The 16929-nt window shown below is 43.3% G+C and overlaps 1 protein-coding gene across 5 annotated transcripts in view; it reads left to right on the top strand.

Annotated features, from left to right (window-relative positions):
* The window catches only part of LOC139376031 (partitioning defective 3 homolog), a 226215-nt gene extending 215050 nt beyond the window's left edge, over nt 1–11165 (top strand). For 3 of the 5 annotated variants that reach the window (XM_071118115.1, XM_071118113.1, XM_071118111.1), the window contains 2 exons: nt 211–365; nt 8337–8844. In XM_071118115.1, the coding sequence (XP_070974216.1) occupies nt 211–365; nt 8337–8754 (573 nt within the window). In that variant the 3' untranslated portion in view covers nt 8755–8844. Of the gene's footprint in view, nt 1–210; nt 366–8336 lie in introns of all 5 variants that reach the window. The other 2 variants (XM_071118114.1, XM_071118112.1) reach the window with 2 other exon arrangements.
* The last annotated feature ends 5764 nt before the right edge of the window (nt 11166–16929 follow it).

Raw genomic sequence — 16929 nt, 5'->3', positions numbered from 1 at the left:
TTTAGAATGGACGCCATGTTTGTGCCTTTGAGCATTCCATTTATCCGTAGGTTCATGTCACATTACTAAAGTTACATTCAATTTCTAAGGGTTCATGTACTGTAAATGCATCATATTACATAACTCAATGTCCAAACACTAAATACATGGCTCTGGTGTACAGTACGTGTCTGTGAAAGTTGTGTGTTGAATAACCAGGATGTTTTTCAGCAGAACACCACCAACACCGGTCCAAGCCCGTACCAGACAGACAGACAACAGACAGGCCGACACTCTGTGTCTGTAGAGATGCAGATGCAGAGACAGAGGCAGGATGAGAGAGATGCCTTCCAACAGGCGCAGAGACAGTACAGCTCTCTGCCACGGTAAGTGTGTATGTGTGTAACACACAGAAAGAACACCCGTAGTCCCTATTTGTTTTCCCAGGTCAAGGTAACATTACATATTAATGACCAATTGGCCATGGTATTATCCATTCATATGGATGACATCAGCCTGATATTATCAGCCGGAATCTACAACCAGGTCATTCCTGTCTGGAGTCCAAAGCACCAAACCCACAGCCAAATCTCAGAATAAGCTCAGTTAAACCACAGTCTGGGACTGCTTCCTAAATGGCCACCTATACCCTACATTGTGCACTACTTTTGACCAGAGCACTATAGGCCCTGGTCAAAAGTAATGCACGATATAGGGAACAGGGTTCCATTTGGGATGCAACAAGGGTGTGTCACATTACCCACCCCAGTAATCTGACATGATCGCACTAATCTGAGAAAGTAGTTACCTTTGAACTACATGATCTGTGTGTTATTACAGGAAGTGGTGTGTCTGTCTGTGGCCTTACATGCTGAAGACACGGCACGCGCGCAAGTTGATTTTGTTCACCCACACCAGATGCAATCAGTACACGCAGATTGAAATATTCAAACAAACTGAACCAATTAAAATAATTTGGGGACAGGTCAAAAAGCATTAAACATTTGTCAATTTAGCTTGCTGTTGCTAGCATTACCATCAAGTGCAATCATAAAGATGAACGGAGTGTGGACCTCAGTTCATCTTTCAATCACCCACGTGGGTATATGCACCTAAAAACAATGAGATGGGAGAGGCAGGACTAGCAGCGCTTTGAGCGTCACAAATAGAACCAAGTTCTATTTTAGTGCTTGGCCACAACGATTGAATAACACGTATGTGTACATTTATTTTGCGACGTGAGCAATGTGGTCAGCATGTTATCATCTGCCCAGGGTTAGAGGTATAGTTCACGCTTCTGATTGGCTCAGGGATTAGAGCAGGGTTTCCTTAACTTTTTCACTCAGCCGCCCTTTCCAACATTAGAGAACATCCCGCGCCCCCCCACGTCTATTTCTATGGGTACAAGTTACTAACAAACTGTTCACACCCCTCTTGTTGGCTGAGATAACATTTTGCAGGTTTAAAGCAAATTTCCTGCAATTATACATATTGTCTTGTGTGTTCATGTGATATTTGAGGTACTCGAACGTTACAACAAAATCAATGGACTAAAAAACCTAGATAAAAAACGTTGGCTGACATGGGTTGAGTTGTTCTGGACATTTCTGACTAGTTCTAAATAGCTCTCTAAGGTCTGCAATGACTGACATGACAAGGAAACCTGCTGATGCATTACCCAAATTCAAAATTGAACCATTAGAGGATTGTTCATTCTTGTTTAGCGAGAAGCTAAACATTGGCGCCAGAGGGGATGACTGCCGTCTTATCGGCTCTTAACCAACCATGCTATTTTGTTAAAAACAAAATTGCATTGTTCGTAACTTGTTTTGTAGATAATGTTGTTGCTACCGTCTCGTATGACCGAAAAGAGCTTCTGGACATCAGAACTGAGATTACTCACCTCAGATTAGACGAAGAGCTTTTCTTACACTGAAACCCTGATCTTTTTCCGCAAAATCTCAGTTGCCTTTTGAGGATCAGGCGACGAGTAGCTAATCTGCCCATGCCTTCCGTCCTGAAAATCGCTGAAAAAATAAATGGGACGAACTGAAAGCACGTACACTACCGTTCAAAAGTTTGGGTTCACTTAGAAATATCCTTGTTTGTGAAAGAAAAGCATTTTTTCATGTCCATTTAAAAGAACATACAATTTATCAGAAATACAGTGTAGACATTGTTAATGTTGTAAATGGCTATTGTAGCTGGAAACGGCAGATTTTTTTTGTAATGGAATATCTACAAAGGCGAACAGAGGCCCATTATCAACAACCATCACTCCTGTGTTCCCATCCACAATGTGTTAGCTAATCCAAGTTTATCATTTTAAAAGGCTAATTGATCAATAGAAAACCCTTTTGCAATTATGTTTGCAGAGCTGAAAACTGTTGTTCTGATTAAAGAAGCAATAAAACTGGCCTTCTTTAGACTAGTTGAATATCTGGAGCCTCAGCATTTGTGTGTTTCGATTACAGGCTCAAAATGGCCAGAAACAAAGAACTTTCTTCTGAAACTCGTCAGTCTATTCTTGTTCTGAGAAATGAAGGCTATTGTATGCAAGAAACGGAAGATCTCATACAATGATGTGTACTACTCCCTTCACAGAACAGCACAAACTGGTTCTAACCAAAATAGAAAGAGGAGTGCAAGGCCCCGGTGCACAACTGAGCAAGAAGATAAGTACATTTGTGTCTATTTTGAGAAACAGATGCCTCACAAGTCCTCAGCTGGCAGCTTCATTAAATAGTACCCGCAAAACACCAGTCTCAACGTCAACAGTGAAGAGGCGACTCCAGGATGCTGGCCTTCTAGGCAGCGTTCCAGAGAAAAAGCCATATGTCAGACTGGCCAATAAAAATAAAAGATTAAGATAGGCAAAAGGACACTGGACAGAGGAACTCTGCCTAAAAGGCAACCATCCCGGAGTCCCCTCTTCACTGTTGATGTTGAGACTGTGGGATAATACTTTTCGAAACGGTCATCCATCTCGGAATTCCAAGTTGGGAACTCGGGCCTCTTTCTAGAGGAAGATCACTGACATCATGATTCGGCCTATTTCACCCCCCCCCCCCCCTCCAGAGTTCTCAGTTGTATTGAAAGCACCATAAATCCAGACAATGCCAGACTTTGACAAAGTTTTATGACAAAATTTGCCCACAAGAAGGAGCACCGCACCATCTTCCTGTTCAAGTGAGCACAGCACTACAAGACGAGTCCAAAAATGTATTGTATGCTGCATAAATGATGTAATATGCCAGGGAGATAAAAAAAATAAAACTCCCTAGAAAGGCCAAAACCTAGATAGGAACCAGGTTATGAGGGGTGGCCAGTCCTCTACTGGCTGTGCCGGGTGGAGATAATAACAGAACATGGCCAAGATTTTCAAATGTTCATAGATGACCAGCAGGGTCAAATAATAATAATCACAGTGGTTGTCGAGGGTGCAACAGGTCAGCACCTCAGGAGTAAATGTCAGTTCGCTTTTCATAGCCGATCATTCAGAGTATCTCTACCGCTCCTGCTGTCTCTAGAGAGTTGAAAACAGCAGGTCTGGGACAGGTAGCACCTTCGGTGAACAGTTCAGGGTTTCATAGCCGCAGGCAGAACAGTTGAAACTGGAGCAGCAGCACGGCCAGGGGGACTGGGGACAGCAAGGAGTCATCAGGCCAGGTAGTCTTGAGGCATGGTCCTAGTGCTCAGGTCCTCCTCCTCCGAGAGAGAATTAGAGAGAGCATACTTACCATCCTGAGACAAGGCCGAGTATAGCCCACAAAGATCTCCGCCACGGCACAACCCAAGGGGGGGCGCCAACCCGGACAGGAATATCACGCCATTGACTCAACCTACTCAAGTGACGCACCCCTCCTAGGGGCGGCATGGAAGAGCACCAGTAAGCCAGTGACTCCGGCCAGGCAGAGACAGCAGGGGTGGTTCGTTGCTCCAGAGCCTTTCCGGTCACCTTTCCGGTCACCTTCACACTCCTGGGCCAGACTACACACAATCATAGGACCTACTGAAGAGATGAGTCTTCAATAAAGACTTGATAAATAAATACTTTTTCCTAGCCACCGTGCTTCTACACCTGCATTGCTTGCTGTTTGGGGTTTTAGGTTGGGTTTCTGTACAGCACTTTGTGACATCAGCTGATGTAAGAAGGGCTTTATAAATACATTTGATTTGATTTTGATTTGAAGGTTGAGACCGAGTCTGCGTCTCTCACATGGGTATGCAGACCATTCCATAAAAATTGAGCTCTATAGGAGAAAGCCCTGCCTCCAGCTGTTTGCTTAGAAATTCTAGGGACCTTAAGGAGGCCTGCGTCTTGTGTAGGTATGTACGGCAGGACCAAATCGGAAAGATAGGTAGGAACAAGCCCATGTAATGCTTTGTAAGTTAGCAGTAAAACCTTGAAATCAGCCCTTGCCTTAACAGGAAGCCAGTGTAGAGAGGCTAGCACTTGAGTAATATGATACAATTTTGGGGTTCTAGTCAAGATTCTAGCAGCCGTGTTTAGCACTAACTGAAGTTTATTTAGTGCTCTATCCAAACATGGTGCAGAAAAATTAATCCATGCTTTTGTCACTTCTAGGTTAAACTACTGCAATTCTCTACTTTCCGGCTAGCTAGTACTTCATCAATTCAGCTTAGTCATTGGTTGCTGATACAGATTCCCGCTTGATGAATATTTGAAGAAGCAGCTTTGTTTACGGCAGAGATTTATTGTATAAATGTCTCCCCGATGCCTGGTCAAAGAAACATCCTGTGGCTTTGTGGTGTCATTTCATTGTAATTCTATTAAGGCCAGTTGTGTTTGGATAAACCTGTTTGTTTAAACATTCCATTGTAATTCTAGGCCATTGACTTGGAGTAATATGGGGCCTGGTATCAGCTTGTGCAATCTTGATTGATTTCATATGGCCCCTTGCTTCTGCAGCACAAAACTCTCCAACACACACAAACACACACACACACGCTGCCATTGGTTGAATGGATGAATCATGGCCTATTTGTGATTCATGTTAGTGTGTTCATAAACAGCGTTTTAGATAAAGGTCAGTTTCCTCCTGGTGAAGCTTTGCTAAACAAGGGGTTCAAGTGAAAATAGGCCTTGAACAATGACGCTTGTTGAGAGCCCATGTTCATCATTGACACACAGTATAGATCTCACAGCAAAAGTCTTGTCATTTACATCAGGACCAAAGGGCTTCGGTGTCTGTAGGAGAGGCTGTCGAAGTGCTTCCCAAACGGCACCCTATTCTCTAAATGGTGCACTACTTTTAACCAGAGTCAAATAGGTCCTGGCCAAAAGGAGAGCACTATGTAGGGAATATGGTGTCCTTTGGACACAGACGCCATCCATAAGAGATAGCTGGTTTACATTTATTTACAGAGAAACTGTGTCTTACATGTCAATGACATGTGTCCCAAATGGCACCCTATTCCCTATTTAATGCTCTACTTTTAACTAAAGCCTTATGGGCCCTGGTCAAATGTAGTGCGCTATAGAGAATAGGGTGCAGCCCACATGTACAGTACTGGCATAATATCTAATGGAAAAGAGAATAGATAGCTGGTTTACATGTATTTACAGAGAAACAGCCCAAGTGTGTCTCTTGTGTCAATGTATGAAATATAATCAGATATGGAGTCGTGGAGCCCCATCTTTTGAAATTGGAATCATTGAAGCATGGGTTTAAAATAAACAGCTGGGTTTGTGTTTCTGTTATTGGTTGAAAGGCCAGCATTTCTGTATCTAACCGCCGGTTGTATTTACACAAAGGTCTGGGTACATTTCTCATTATAATTTTTCCTTCAAATACAGAAATAATACAGTTTCTTCACAGCTGGTTGATAAACCTGCTAATTATGCATGGCTCTGAGACAGAAGGCTGTTTGTTTCAGCTCTGGCTTCAAATACTACTTGAAATCTATCAAATACTTTTTGAGCATTTGCTCTAGCCTGCCTAGAGTGCCAGATGGGTGGGGTTTACAGTTGTGGGACTATTCTATTGGTCCATTAGGTCAGACAAGCACAGATTAAGTATTTTTTAAATGATCTAAAAAAGTGTTTGAACCCAGGTCTAGTTGGTTGATGTTATTGTGTCTGTTCCATTTGTCCTGCCCCTGCGATAAGCAGTGTTCAAGGCCTGAACACTCATGCATTTCATAAGGGCTGAATACAGAGGTCACAAAGTGCCCAGTCAAGCATGAGTCTGGGTGATGTCACACACACACATACAGTGCCTTGCGAAAGTATTCGGCCCCCTTGAACTTTGCGACCTTTTGCCACATTTCAGGCTTCAAACATAAAGATATAAAACTGTATTTTTTTGTGAAGAATCAACAACAAGTGGGACACAATCATGAAGTGGAACGACATTTATTGGATATTTCAAACTTTTTTAACAAATCAAAAACTGAAAAATTGGGCGTGCAAAATTATTCAGCCCCTTTACTTTCAGTGCAGCAAACTCTCTCCAGAAAATCAGTGAGGATCTCTGAATGATCCAATGTTGACCTAAATGACTAATGATGATAAATACAATCCACCTGTGTGTAATCAAGTCTCCGTATAAATGCACCTGCACTGTGATAGTCTCAGAGGTCCGTTAAAAGCGCAGAGAGCATCATGAAGAACAAGGAACACACCAGGCAGGTCCGAGATACTGTTGTGAAGAAGTTTAAAGCTGGATTTGGATACAAAAAGATTTCCCAAGCTTTAAACATCCCAAGGAGCACTGTGCAAGCGATAATATTGAAATGGAAGGAGTATCAGACCACTGCAAATCTACCAAGACCTGGCCGTCCCTCTAAACTTTCAGCTCATACAAGGAGAAGACTGATCAGAGATGCAGCCAAGAGGCCCATGATCACTCTGGATGAACTGCAGAGATCTACAGCTGAGGTGGGAGACTCTGTCCATAGGACAACAATCAGTCGTATATTGCACAAATCTGGCCTTTATGGAAGAGTGGCAAGAAGAAAGCCATTTTTTAAAGATATCCATAAAAAGTGTTGTTTAAAGTTTGCCACAAGCCACCTGGGAGACACACCAAACATGTGGAAGGTGCTCTGGTCAGATGAAACCAAAATTGAACTTTTTGGCAACAATGCAAAACGTTATGTTTGGCGTAAAAGCAACACAGCTCATCACCCTGAACACCACATCCCCACTGTCAAACATGGTGGTGGCAGCATCATGGTTTGGGCCTGCTTTTCTTCAGCAGGGACAGGGAAGATGGTTACAATTGATGGGAAGATGGATGGAGCCAAATACAGGACCATTCTGGAAGAAAACCTGATGGAGTCTGCAAAAGACCTGAGACTGGGACAGAGATTTGTCTTCCAACAAGACAATGATCCAAAACATAAAGCAAAATCTACAATGGAATGGTTCAAAAATAAACATATCCAGGTGTTAGAATGGCCAAGTCAAAGTCCAGACCTGAATCCAATCGAGAATCTGTGGAAAGAACTGAAAACTGCTGTTCACAAATGCTCTCCATCCAACCTCACTGAGCTCGAGCTGTTTTGCAAGGAGGAATGGGAAAAAGTTTCAGTCTCTCGATGTGCAAAACTGATAGAGACATACCCCAAGCGACTTACAGCTGTAATCGCAGCAAAAGGTGGCGCTACAAAGTATTAACTTAAGGGGGCTGAATAATTTTGCACGCCCAATTTTTCAGTTTTTGATTTGTTAAAAAAGTTTGAAATATCCAATAAATGTCGTTCCACTTCATGATTGTGTCCCACTTGTTGTTGATTCTTCACAAAAAAATACAGTTTTATATCTTTATGTTTGAAGCCTGAAATGTGGCAAAAGGTCGCAAAGTTCAAGGGGGCCGAATACTTTCGCAAGGCACTGTATATATACATCCTGTGTGGCTCAGTTGGTGGAGCATGGCGCTTGCAACGCCAGGATAGGGGGTTCGATTCCCATGGGGGACCAGTATGGAACAAAAATATGAACTACTGTAAGTTGCTCTGCTAAATGACTAAAATGTAAGATACCATGTCAGATGTCTAGTGTCAAACCGCCGCAGACACATAGTGGGCCGAGTTGAGTCTCATCTGCAACAGGGCTGCTATTACTGCCTATCAAACCCAATGGGCCGGTCTGTGCTTCACAACAGGCCTAAATGGATGGGAATGGCTGTGCCACTGTCCCTCTAGGTGTATGTGTTTATTTCTGGTTTATCGTGTGCTAAATTGCCTATTGGTCATGTGTGGCACTGTGCCTTGTCTGCCCCAGCCTCTCTCTTTGGAATATCCTCTCTTTCTGAACTCCTTCTCTTTAAAACCCTCTTAACCTCTTTACTCGTGTCTCACCCTGTCTCCTTTTTATTCTCTCCCTCCAGACAACCCAGGAAGAACCCTAGCTCCATCTCTCAGGACTCCTGGGTCAAGGTCTACCCGCCGGGCGAGGGCTTCCAGACGACCAAGGAGAACCCTCGCTACTCCAGCTACAAGGGCTCCAGGAACGGCTACCCGGGGGTGAGCAGTGTGAATGCCCGCGTCTTGCTGGAGGCCCAGGAGCTGCTGAGGCAGGAGCAGAGACGCAGGGAGCAGAAGGCCAAAGGGAAGCAGCTACTACTAGCACCCCCGCAGGAGCACCACGGGAACAACACCTACAACGCCACTCCGTCATACTCAGCTCACAAGGACCCTGTGTCGCCTAAGGGCCCCTATAGACAGGACGTACCCCCCTCGCCCTCCCAGCTGGCCAGGCTCAACAGGCTGCAGGGGCCTGAGAAGGGGAGGCCCTTCTACTCCTGAGGGGATAAGGGCGGGGAAGGGACAGGGCAGCCAAGAAGAGGCCACAGTTGGTGGCGACTACTGCAGGAGCTGATTAGCTATAGAATGGGGAGGCCCTTCTACTCCTGAGGGGATAGGGACAGGGTGGGCCAGAGGTGCCATAGTTGTGGACAATGTGAATAGGGAATGCACAGTGAGTGTTAGTATTAATGGCCTCTTAGTGACCTCCGTTCAGTCCCAGTCAGTCCTTTTTCCTCACACAGACTGTTGTTAAATGAGACTTTCAGTGCCTCCTGTGTTCATGGACATGATGCTTTCTGGGGTAGTAGTGGTGTTGTGGGATTCATAGACATCTGTCACCCTCACGCTCTGACAATCATACAGGCAAACAGATGTTTTTTCAAACAATGGAGGTGTGTGTGTGCGAGTGTGAGACTGTCTTAATGTATGTATGTGTGTTATGCTAGTGTGGTGTGGACACTTACAAGGTCGCCTGGTTTAGTTAAACCATGGCTCCTACTTGACCTGCCCTCCCCTGGACATGAACCTCCCCATAGTTGGTAGTACACTAACACGTCAAAACAACAACGCTGAGCTCTCACTATTCTATTTCTCTGTGTTCATCCTGTTTTTCTTTACTTCAGTAGTCACCAGTGGGCTAGAGAAAAGAGAGGGAGTGTGTAAAAGGAGGGGGAGCATAGCACTGGTTATTAATGAAGGACTCTCATAAATTATTCATGTGTGTGCCATCTCCACGGAGAGAGAGCGAGAGAGAGAGAGAGAGTCTGATCCACCGCCTGGCCTCTCTGCTCTGGGCACGGCTAACCTGGCCTGCCTGTCTCTGGCTTCCTCCTCTCCCTCACCACCACTTTCTCCTCCTTCTCTCCTCCTCTTTCCCCTATCCTCCTCCCCTCACCACCTATTTCACCTCTTCTCCTCACCTCTTTCACCTCTCCTCCTCTTCCACCTCTCCTCCCCCTCACCATCACATCCACCTCTCCTCTTCCCCCTTCCACTCCTAGTTCACCTCTTCTCCTCCCCCTCACGTCCTTTTCCAACTCTTCCCCGTCAACCCTGCACTGAATTTTGCATCACAAGCTGCCTGCCACAGCCAAAGAACAGAACACAGCACCTAGAGGCTGCTGTGTAGTGGAGGGCCACACCACATTTTCTCTCTGCAGAGAGACAATCGGAGTACCGACGCAAGATTTAGGTTCAATCTTCCCTTGTTCATAAAAAATGAATAGTGTTTGAGTGGTAATTGCTTTCAGCTGCCGTATAGCGGAGTACTAGTGAGTCGCTCTCCTCTTGTAAATATTGGACCTTTAATGTAACGATGCTCTGATGTCTATGAAATGTACAGAATGGTGGAAATGAATTTCAACCGAACAAAGGAGAGCACAGAAAAGATGAAAAATCGAATGACTGTGGTACGTACTCTGTGTGTCGCCTCGTGGTATACTATAACAGAAGAGTCTGGCACCTCGCTGCTTTGGAGATGTGCTTCAGTGTTCTCCCTATGCCAATTACAGCCATACGAAATGCATTAGCTTCCATTTGTGAGTTAATACAGTGTCTGTGTCCCAAATGGGACCCTACTATCTACACAGTGCACTACGGGCCCTGGTCAAAAGTAGTGCATTAAATAGGGAATCAGCTGTTGAACACGTCTAACATGGAAATAAGACTGTGTTCTGTCGTCTGTACTGCAGTACCTTGCCAATGTCTGCAGTCTGGTTGGAATCTGTTGTATGGTGCCCATTGCTAGCTTAGTTCCAGATCTGTCTTGTTAATTTCTATGGTCGTTATAGTTAACAAGGGTGTAGGCAGAAGTTCCCCAGGCTATGTTGCTGATCTTATGTCAGTTTTTCATGTCCATCACTAAATGGTTAAGGTTAGGATTGGGGGGAGGGGAATCTGATCCTATATCTGTACCTAGGGGAAACATCACCCCAGAGTAGTAAATAAGACAGGGTAAATAGATCTGGGATCAGGTGGACCATCTGACCACCACTGGCTAAGTTGAGAGTTCAATAATAAGTGCCTGAGATGCCATGCAGTTCCTGAATAGGAAAAACAATGTGGATTCCTTGTTGTAGCTAAATAGACACAACACCATCACACCATGTGTTTTTAACATAATATTCTCATCTCTACAGCACAGTATGTGTTTTGATTGTTTTGGGGCTTTTTTACAGTGAGAGTTCAAATAAGCCTCTGCACAGCTGATCAGTGTATTTGTATCCTGTCTGTTTGACATTGCCTTCACAATGCTGTACGTATCATGATGTTTAAAGTATAAAGCTATTGTAAGCACAGTGCAATTGTTTTTCAGACTTTGACATGATATGTTTAGACATGTATACAGACACGTTTCCTGTACATATCACATTTAGAATAAAAGGAAGGCCGTTTCATCCTGTTTACAACTATCTCTGGGTTGTCCTCGATTTGTCATCCTCTCCTTTGAATAATGAACTGGCAGTGATATCAGGTTATATCCTCATTAGTAGCAGTGAGTCTGGTTTGATCCACTCTTGTATTTGTAATATGATTTTGCCTTTTCTATCAATAGGTTATTGCAGTTCTAGCTTCACATCTTTCATGTAAACAGCTCTACGAGTGTCTCCTTGTCTCTGTATCCTTGTCTCTGTATGCTTGTGTTTGTGATTATGTGTAAGTGTGCGTGCTTTAGTGCCTGCGTGTCGGTGTTTGTATAGTCAATGCAGTCAGAATGTTGTAGAATTTAAGGCTGATGTGTTTCCTGTTGTTAATTTCACTCACATTCCCATTGTCTCTCGTACGGTTGGTGTTAAATTACTCGGGCTACTGTGTGTGTTCCTGGGGTTAAAGTTGACGTTCTAAGCAAATACCACTAAGCTGTTTCAGCTACCGAGGGGGGGGGGGCTCTCTTGAAAGGAATATGAGAGAGGAGGAAAAAAGAAAAAATATGTTGAAGGAAAGAAATCCTTTCATCTCATCCTGTTCTTTTATCTTCTTAGCTTTGTCTGCTCTTTCATCAATTTATAAAAGAACGCCTCACAGAGAGAGAGGCGTCTCCCTATGCTTTTGGCAAAGCCTCCGGCCAGAGGAGGATTGTCTTTGATTTCTGACTCGTAGATAGTCAATGACCTTCAGGCTTTCCTCTATGGCACAACCAGAGGAACCAGAAATATGTATTATTGCGTAAGGCGTGTCCGTTTGATCCCGTGCTCTGGCTGTTTTACTACTATGACTGACTTGGTGTGTAGTTGAGTTGAGTTGAGTTAGGAAATGTGACACTCAACCATTATTTTGCTTTCTTGCTGTGTCTTTTCAAACACATGACTACTGGGTCGTATTCACTTGGAACCAAACGGAAGCAAACGGGCCAATTATAATTTTTCCATAAAGAAACATTTGTTTTTTGCTTTCCATTGCAAAATGTTTTTCTGTGGTGTGCACTAACTGATATGACCCAGATGAAAGACAGCTGAATGACGAGGGACCTTAGATTAAAAAAAATATGCATCACAGTTTCCAAATCTACAGTATATTTTGCCCTTACACATTCTTGTCCATGATAGTAAAAACACATGTTGAATCCCTCTCAGAACAGTGTGATGTTGCTGCGGAGGCCTTTTCCTGAGTTCCAGCATTCCGGGCATCGCCCGACATCGCCATGCTGATGTGAAGGTCATCCAGGGTCACGGAGAGGTCAGTGTTCACCCTCAGCTGGTGCTCAGCTCACAGGATACACAGCCTGCTTTGAGTTAACTACATACATACCATACATTTAACAATATGGATATCACCTCTTCTCATTAGTATATAAATATATGTCTGATATAAACGTGCATATATGGCGTGTATATGGTATAATGTTATTTAACAATGGTGTTCAGCTTGCAGCTCAGACTGGCATTGATTAACAGTGTTGACCTCTCCAGGACAGTTTCCATGGGATCGGTATGAAGATCGGAGGATAACAATCAGAGGTCTTCATCTGCTTGCCTAGTGATAGAGAATGTGATACATTTTAGATGGGACATAAAATATAAAGAACACTGCATCATGTAAGACAAGCGATGATTAATTTTACAATAGTCTAGAATCCATATGTAAGGGAGCATCCGACGGGTCGATCTCAGTTTTTTGTTGTGTTTTTGTGTTGTTTTCAGCCCAGGTTCACGCAGCAGTCTGGTGTGGACTGAGGGTAATAAGTGTTTGTACCCCAGCCAAGCCAGTGCTGCCATATCATTACTCATACTCTTAACAGCTAACTCTGAGCTTGTAATGCTCTCCTCTCTCCATAACTCCCAGCCACACCACGGATCACTTCCTCAAAGGCCTTTCTCTATGGAGAAATTAATAACAAACACTGGGCTTCATAACCGCCTATTTCACTGATGTTATCACGTCGTCGTAGAGTTAGTGGGGTTCATTATACCCCATCATTCTATATTGAAACGCAATCAAACGTGCTTGAAACGTGCTTCTACACCTGCATTGCTTGCTGTTTGGGGTTTTAGGCTGGGTTTCTGTACAGCACTTTGAGATATCAGCTGATGTAAGAAGGACTATATAGATACATTTGATTTGATTTTATCAAGCTCATGAACACGTCAGACCTGGGTTCATATACTCATCAAAGTAATTTCAAATACTGTATCTGTCCTTGATTGTGCTTACCTGTTGCAATGGAACCAATAGAAAAGTCCAACATTGCAAGTAGAAGTAAAGCTATTTATTAAAAGTATTTGAACACCGGTCTGAAACACGTTTGGAGATCGGGTGGGTTGGTACAGTGAGGGCTGTTGTTACTGAGGTGACACCTGTTTCTGCTTGCTTGCTGGTTTCCCTGTATTTACGCTGTATTCTCTGGGATGGATGGAGTCTTTAAGGGTGTTTCGAGAGGAAGCTGTGCTAGTCACAGAGAATCTGAAGCATAAATCCTGAAGGAGACAAAGGTATTGTCCCAAATGGCACCCTATTGCCTATTATAGTGCACTTATTCTGACCAGAGCACTATGGGCCCTGGTCAAAAGTAGTGCACGACATTGGGAATAGGGTGCTATTTGGGACTGAGACAAAGGAAACCAATTGGAGGAAGTCCCCCAGGTCTAATCTTAACCCTCTGCTGTTGGAGGAACCTCTGGTGGGATTTTACTATGGTTAAACATAGACCATAGTGTTGTCTACTTATCTAGCTACCTACCACACACAGACAGGTTGACAGGCGCCCCAATCCTCAGCAAACTGTTTCATCACATCCACATTGGTGCAGTTTTCTATGCTCTAAGATAATCTCATGTCTGTGGCCTGTCATGGAACACCATTAAAAATGATTGTGGCACTCCTTTGTGGAAGCTTTATAAAAACAATCTCAGTATTTAGTTTGTACAGTATAATTTGTAGCTACTGCTCTTGACTTGTGGGGAAGTAAGAAAAGCAGCCTGGCAGCACTAGCCGAATAAAGCAGAATAAATGAATGAGTCCTGACTCCTAAAGGCGTTTATACTCCAAACAGAATTCACCCAGCTTGTCTTTCAAATGCACCCTGAAATGGCTCTAACATGCCTTATTCCCTCTGTTTAACCCCAGTTAGCCATAAAATCATTCTCTGATGCCTGCAGGACAGATACTGGCTGGCATGTTCTCTGTGTTCAAAATATACCATATTCCCTACATAGTTCCTCTATATATCCCATTTGGGATGCCCAGGCAGTCTGGAGAGTTTGCGCCTATAGATAGTTTCCCTTCCAATAAATTACTAGTGTGTAAACTTACTGTAAAAGTTATGGTCATGCTCTCTGTGACAGATATATTTCATATGCAGGAAGTGGCTTCCCACTAGGCGCAAAATGGTTGAATCAACATTATTTCAATGTACTTTGTCAATGTTTTGTGATGTGGATTCTACACAGAAAATACATCAACATAAATTGTTGTTTTGAGGGTAAAATGTCTACCACAGGATTATGGTTACCAAATTTCAACATAGACAAACCTTGTATAAAATATGTTGAATTTGTACCTTTTTAAAGCAACGTCAGATCTTCACTACCAGAAGAAAAAAAACAACAGGCTGGGCAGCACCTCCTAGGGAATTGATCTATCGACAGCTGTCCTTTGGTCTCTCATCCAGGGTTTTAACCAAGCCCAGCCCTGCTTAGCTATGATATTTGTCACCGACTATTACCAATGTGCTATCGTGAGAATCATTGTTAAGCAATCTCTGCTTAAAAACTAAATAAGATATACTGTTGCTTTTAAAGTCATTTCAAAGGGTAGGTTTAACAGAGCAAATTAAATGTGACCATACTTTATTACTCAAATATCATGATGTTGTTTAGGCCTAAATAGCATTTGCAAATTCATCAACAGCTTTCAACCCAGGATTCAACTAAAAATAGGCAATACATAGGTCTAGGGTTTCAAACTCTGGTTGATTTTACATTTAATGATGTTTAGTGATTATTGAATTGTGTTTGGTTGTCAATGCAACCAAATATCAATATTTGAAGGATATTTATCTTGAGCTTGGATAGTTTCATCTGTAGCACTGGCTTAGTCTGGCTTTAATTCCAGTTTGTTTTCAAATGAATAATTGCTATGTTGTAATCAGGTATCCATGTCAACCAAAAATGTAAGTTAAATATTTTTATTTAAAGTGCATTTCAAGTTTGATTTTATTTGATTTAGCCCAATTATTTAAGGTAATTTATTTATTTGGGGGGTGGGGTCGAGGTGAGGAGGGGGATAATTTAAGATACTGTTTGAAGAGGTCTTTCAGATGATTTCAGAAGATGGGCAGGGACTCTGCTGTCCTAGCTTCAAGGGGAAGCTGGTTCCACCATTGTGGTGCCAGGACAGAGAAGAGCTTGGACTGGGCTGTGCAGGAGCTGCCTTCCCGTAGAGAGGGCCAAGAGACCAGAGGTGACAGAACGGAGTGCCCGGGTTGGGGTGTAGGGTTTGAGCATAGCCTGAAGGTAGGGAGGGGGGCATGGGGGAGAGTGTGAGGTGAGAGAGGGGGACACCCCAACACCTGTAGTGGGAGCTGCCCCCAGTGCATGATCATCTGTCTCTGGGATTGAACTGGGCTCTAATGGCCATACATATTTGCAAGCATACACACACAAACACACTTTCTCTTGTTTTTGTTCTCTTTCTCCCTGTAATTTTAGGAGATCCAGATAATGTATTTATTCTTCTGCTTTTATAGAGCGTCTCCTTTACATCCAGTTGAATAATGAGTCTCTTCATTTAATTTATGTGTAATGTCATATGCCCTGCCGTGCCACACTGCTACAGTCTCTGTCGGTGAGTCGCTATTAAAGGTTCATAGTCCCTTTGAGACAGTGGGAATATGGTACATTTCTACATTACAATGTATGTGTCCCAAATGGCACCCTATTCCAGATTAAGCGCACTACTTTTGACCAGGGCCCGTGGGGCTGAATGTTTATTAGAACCCCCTCTGGTGATGTTGCCTTTTTAATTACTCTGTATTGCCTATTGGCTGTACCTACAGATGGGTCCGTTTTGGCTCAAGCATTGCACAGTAACACAATCACAAAATGAGCCACTGGTACTGTTGTGGCTCTAGTTTCCCAGCATATTTCCCCCTCCTTTCTTGTTATTGACAGTGACCTGCAGATGAGCCTGTTGCTGGGAGGAGAGCGGGAGTTGCACCCTATTCCCTATGTAGTGAATTATTTTGACCAGATCCCTATGAGTAATTGTCAAAAGTAGTGCACTTCATAGGGAATAGGGTATCATTTGGGACGTACCCTGGGTGAATGAAGATTAATGACACCACCAGGACCGTGTCTCCTGTTAATAATGCTTATTTATCACTGTCCCTGTCTGCCTCTGGATGCTGTAAACACACACACACATTTGTTTTATCTTTCTTGTGGGGACCAAAAAATTGCTTCCCATTCTAAATCCTATTTTCTCTAACCCCTATGCCTAAAATAGCCTTTTTCCTTGTGGGGACTGGTGAAATGTCCCCACGTGTCCAAATTGTCTCAAGATATGAATGCTTATTGGGGAACAGTACCTTTAACAGTATGTGTTTGTATGATGTTGAATTCAAATACACATACACATGGTTAGCAGATGTTAATGCGAGTGTAGCAAAATGCTTGTGCTTCTAGTTCCGACAATGCAGTAATAACCAACGAGTAATCTAACCTAACAATTCCACAACAA

Source organism: Oncorhynchus clarkii, chromosome 20 (assembly GCF_045791955.1).
Source record: "Oncorhynchus clarkii lewisi isolate Uvic-CL-2024 chromosome 20, UVic_Ocla_1.0, whole genome shotgun sequence".
Taxonomy (NCBI): Eukaryota; Metazoa; Chordata; class Actinopteri; order Salmoniformes; family Salmonidae; genus Oncorhynchus; species Oncorhynchus clarkii.
This window is presented reverse-complemented; position numbering and strand designations above follow the sequence as displayed.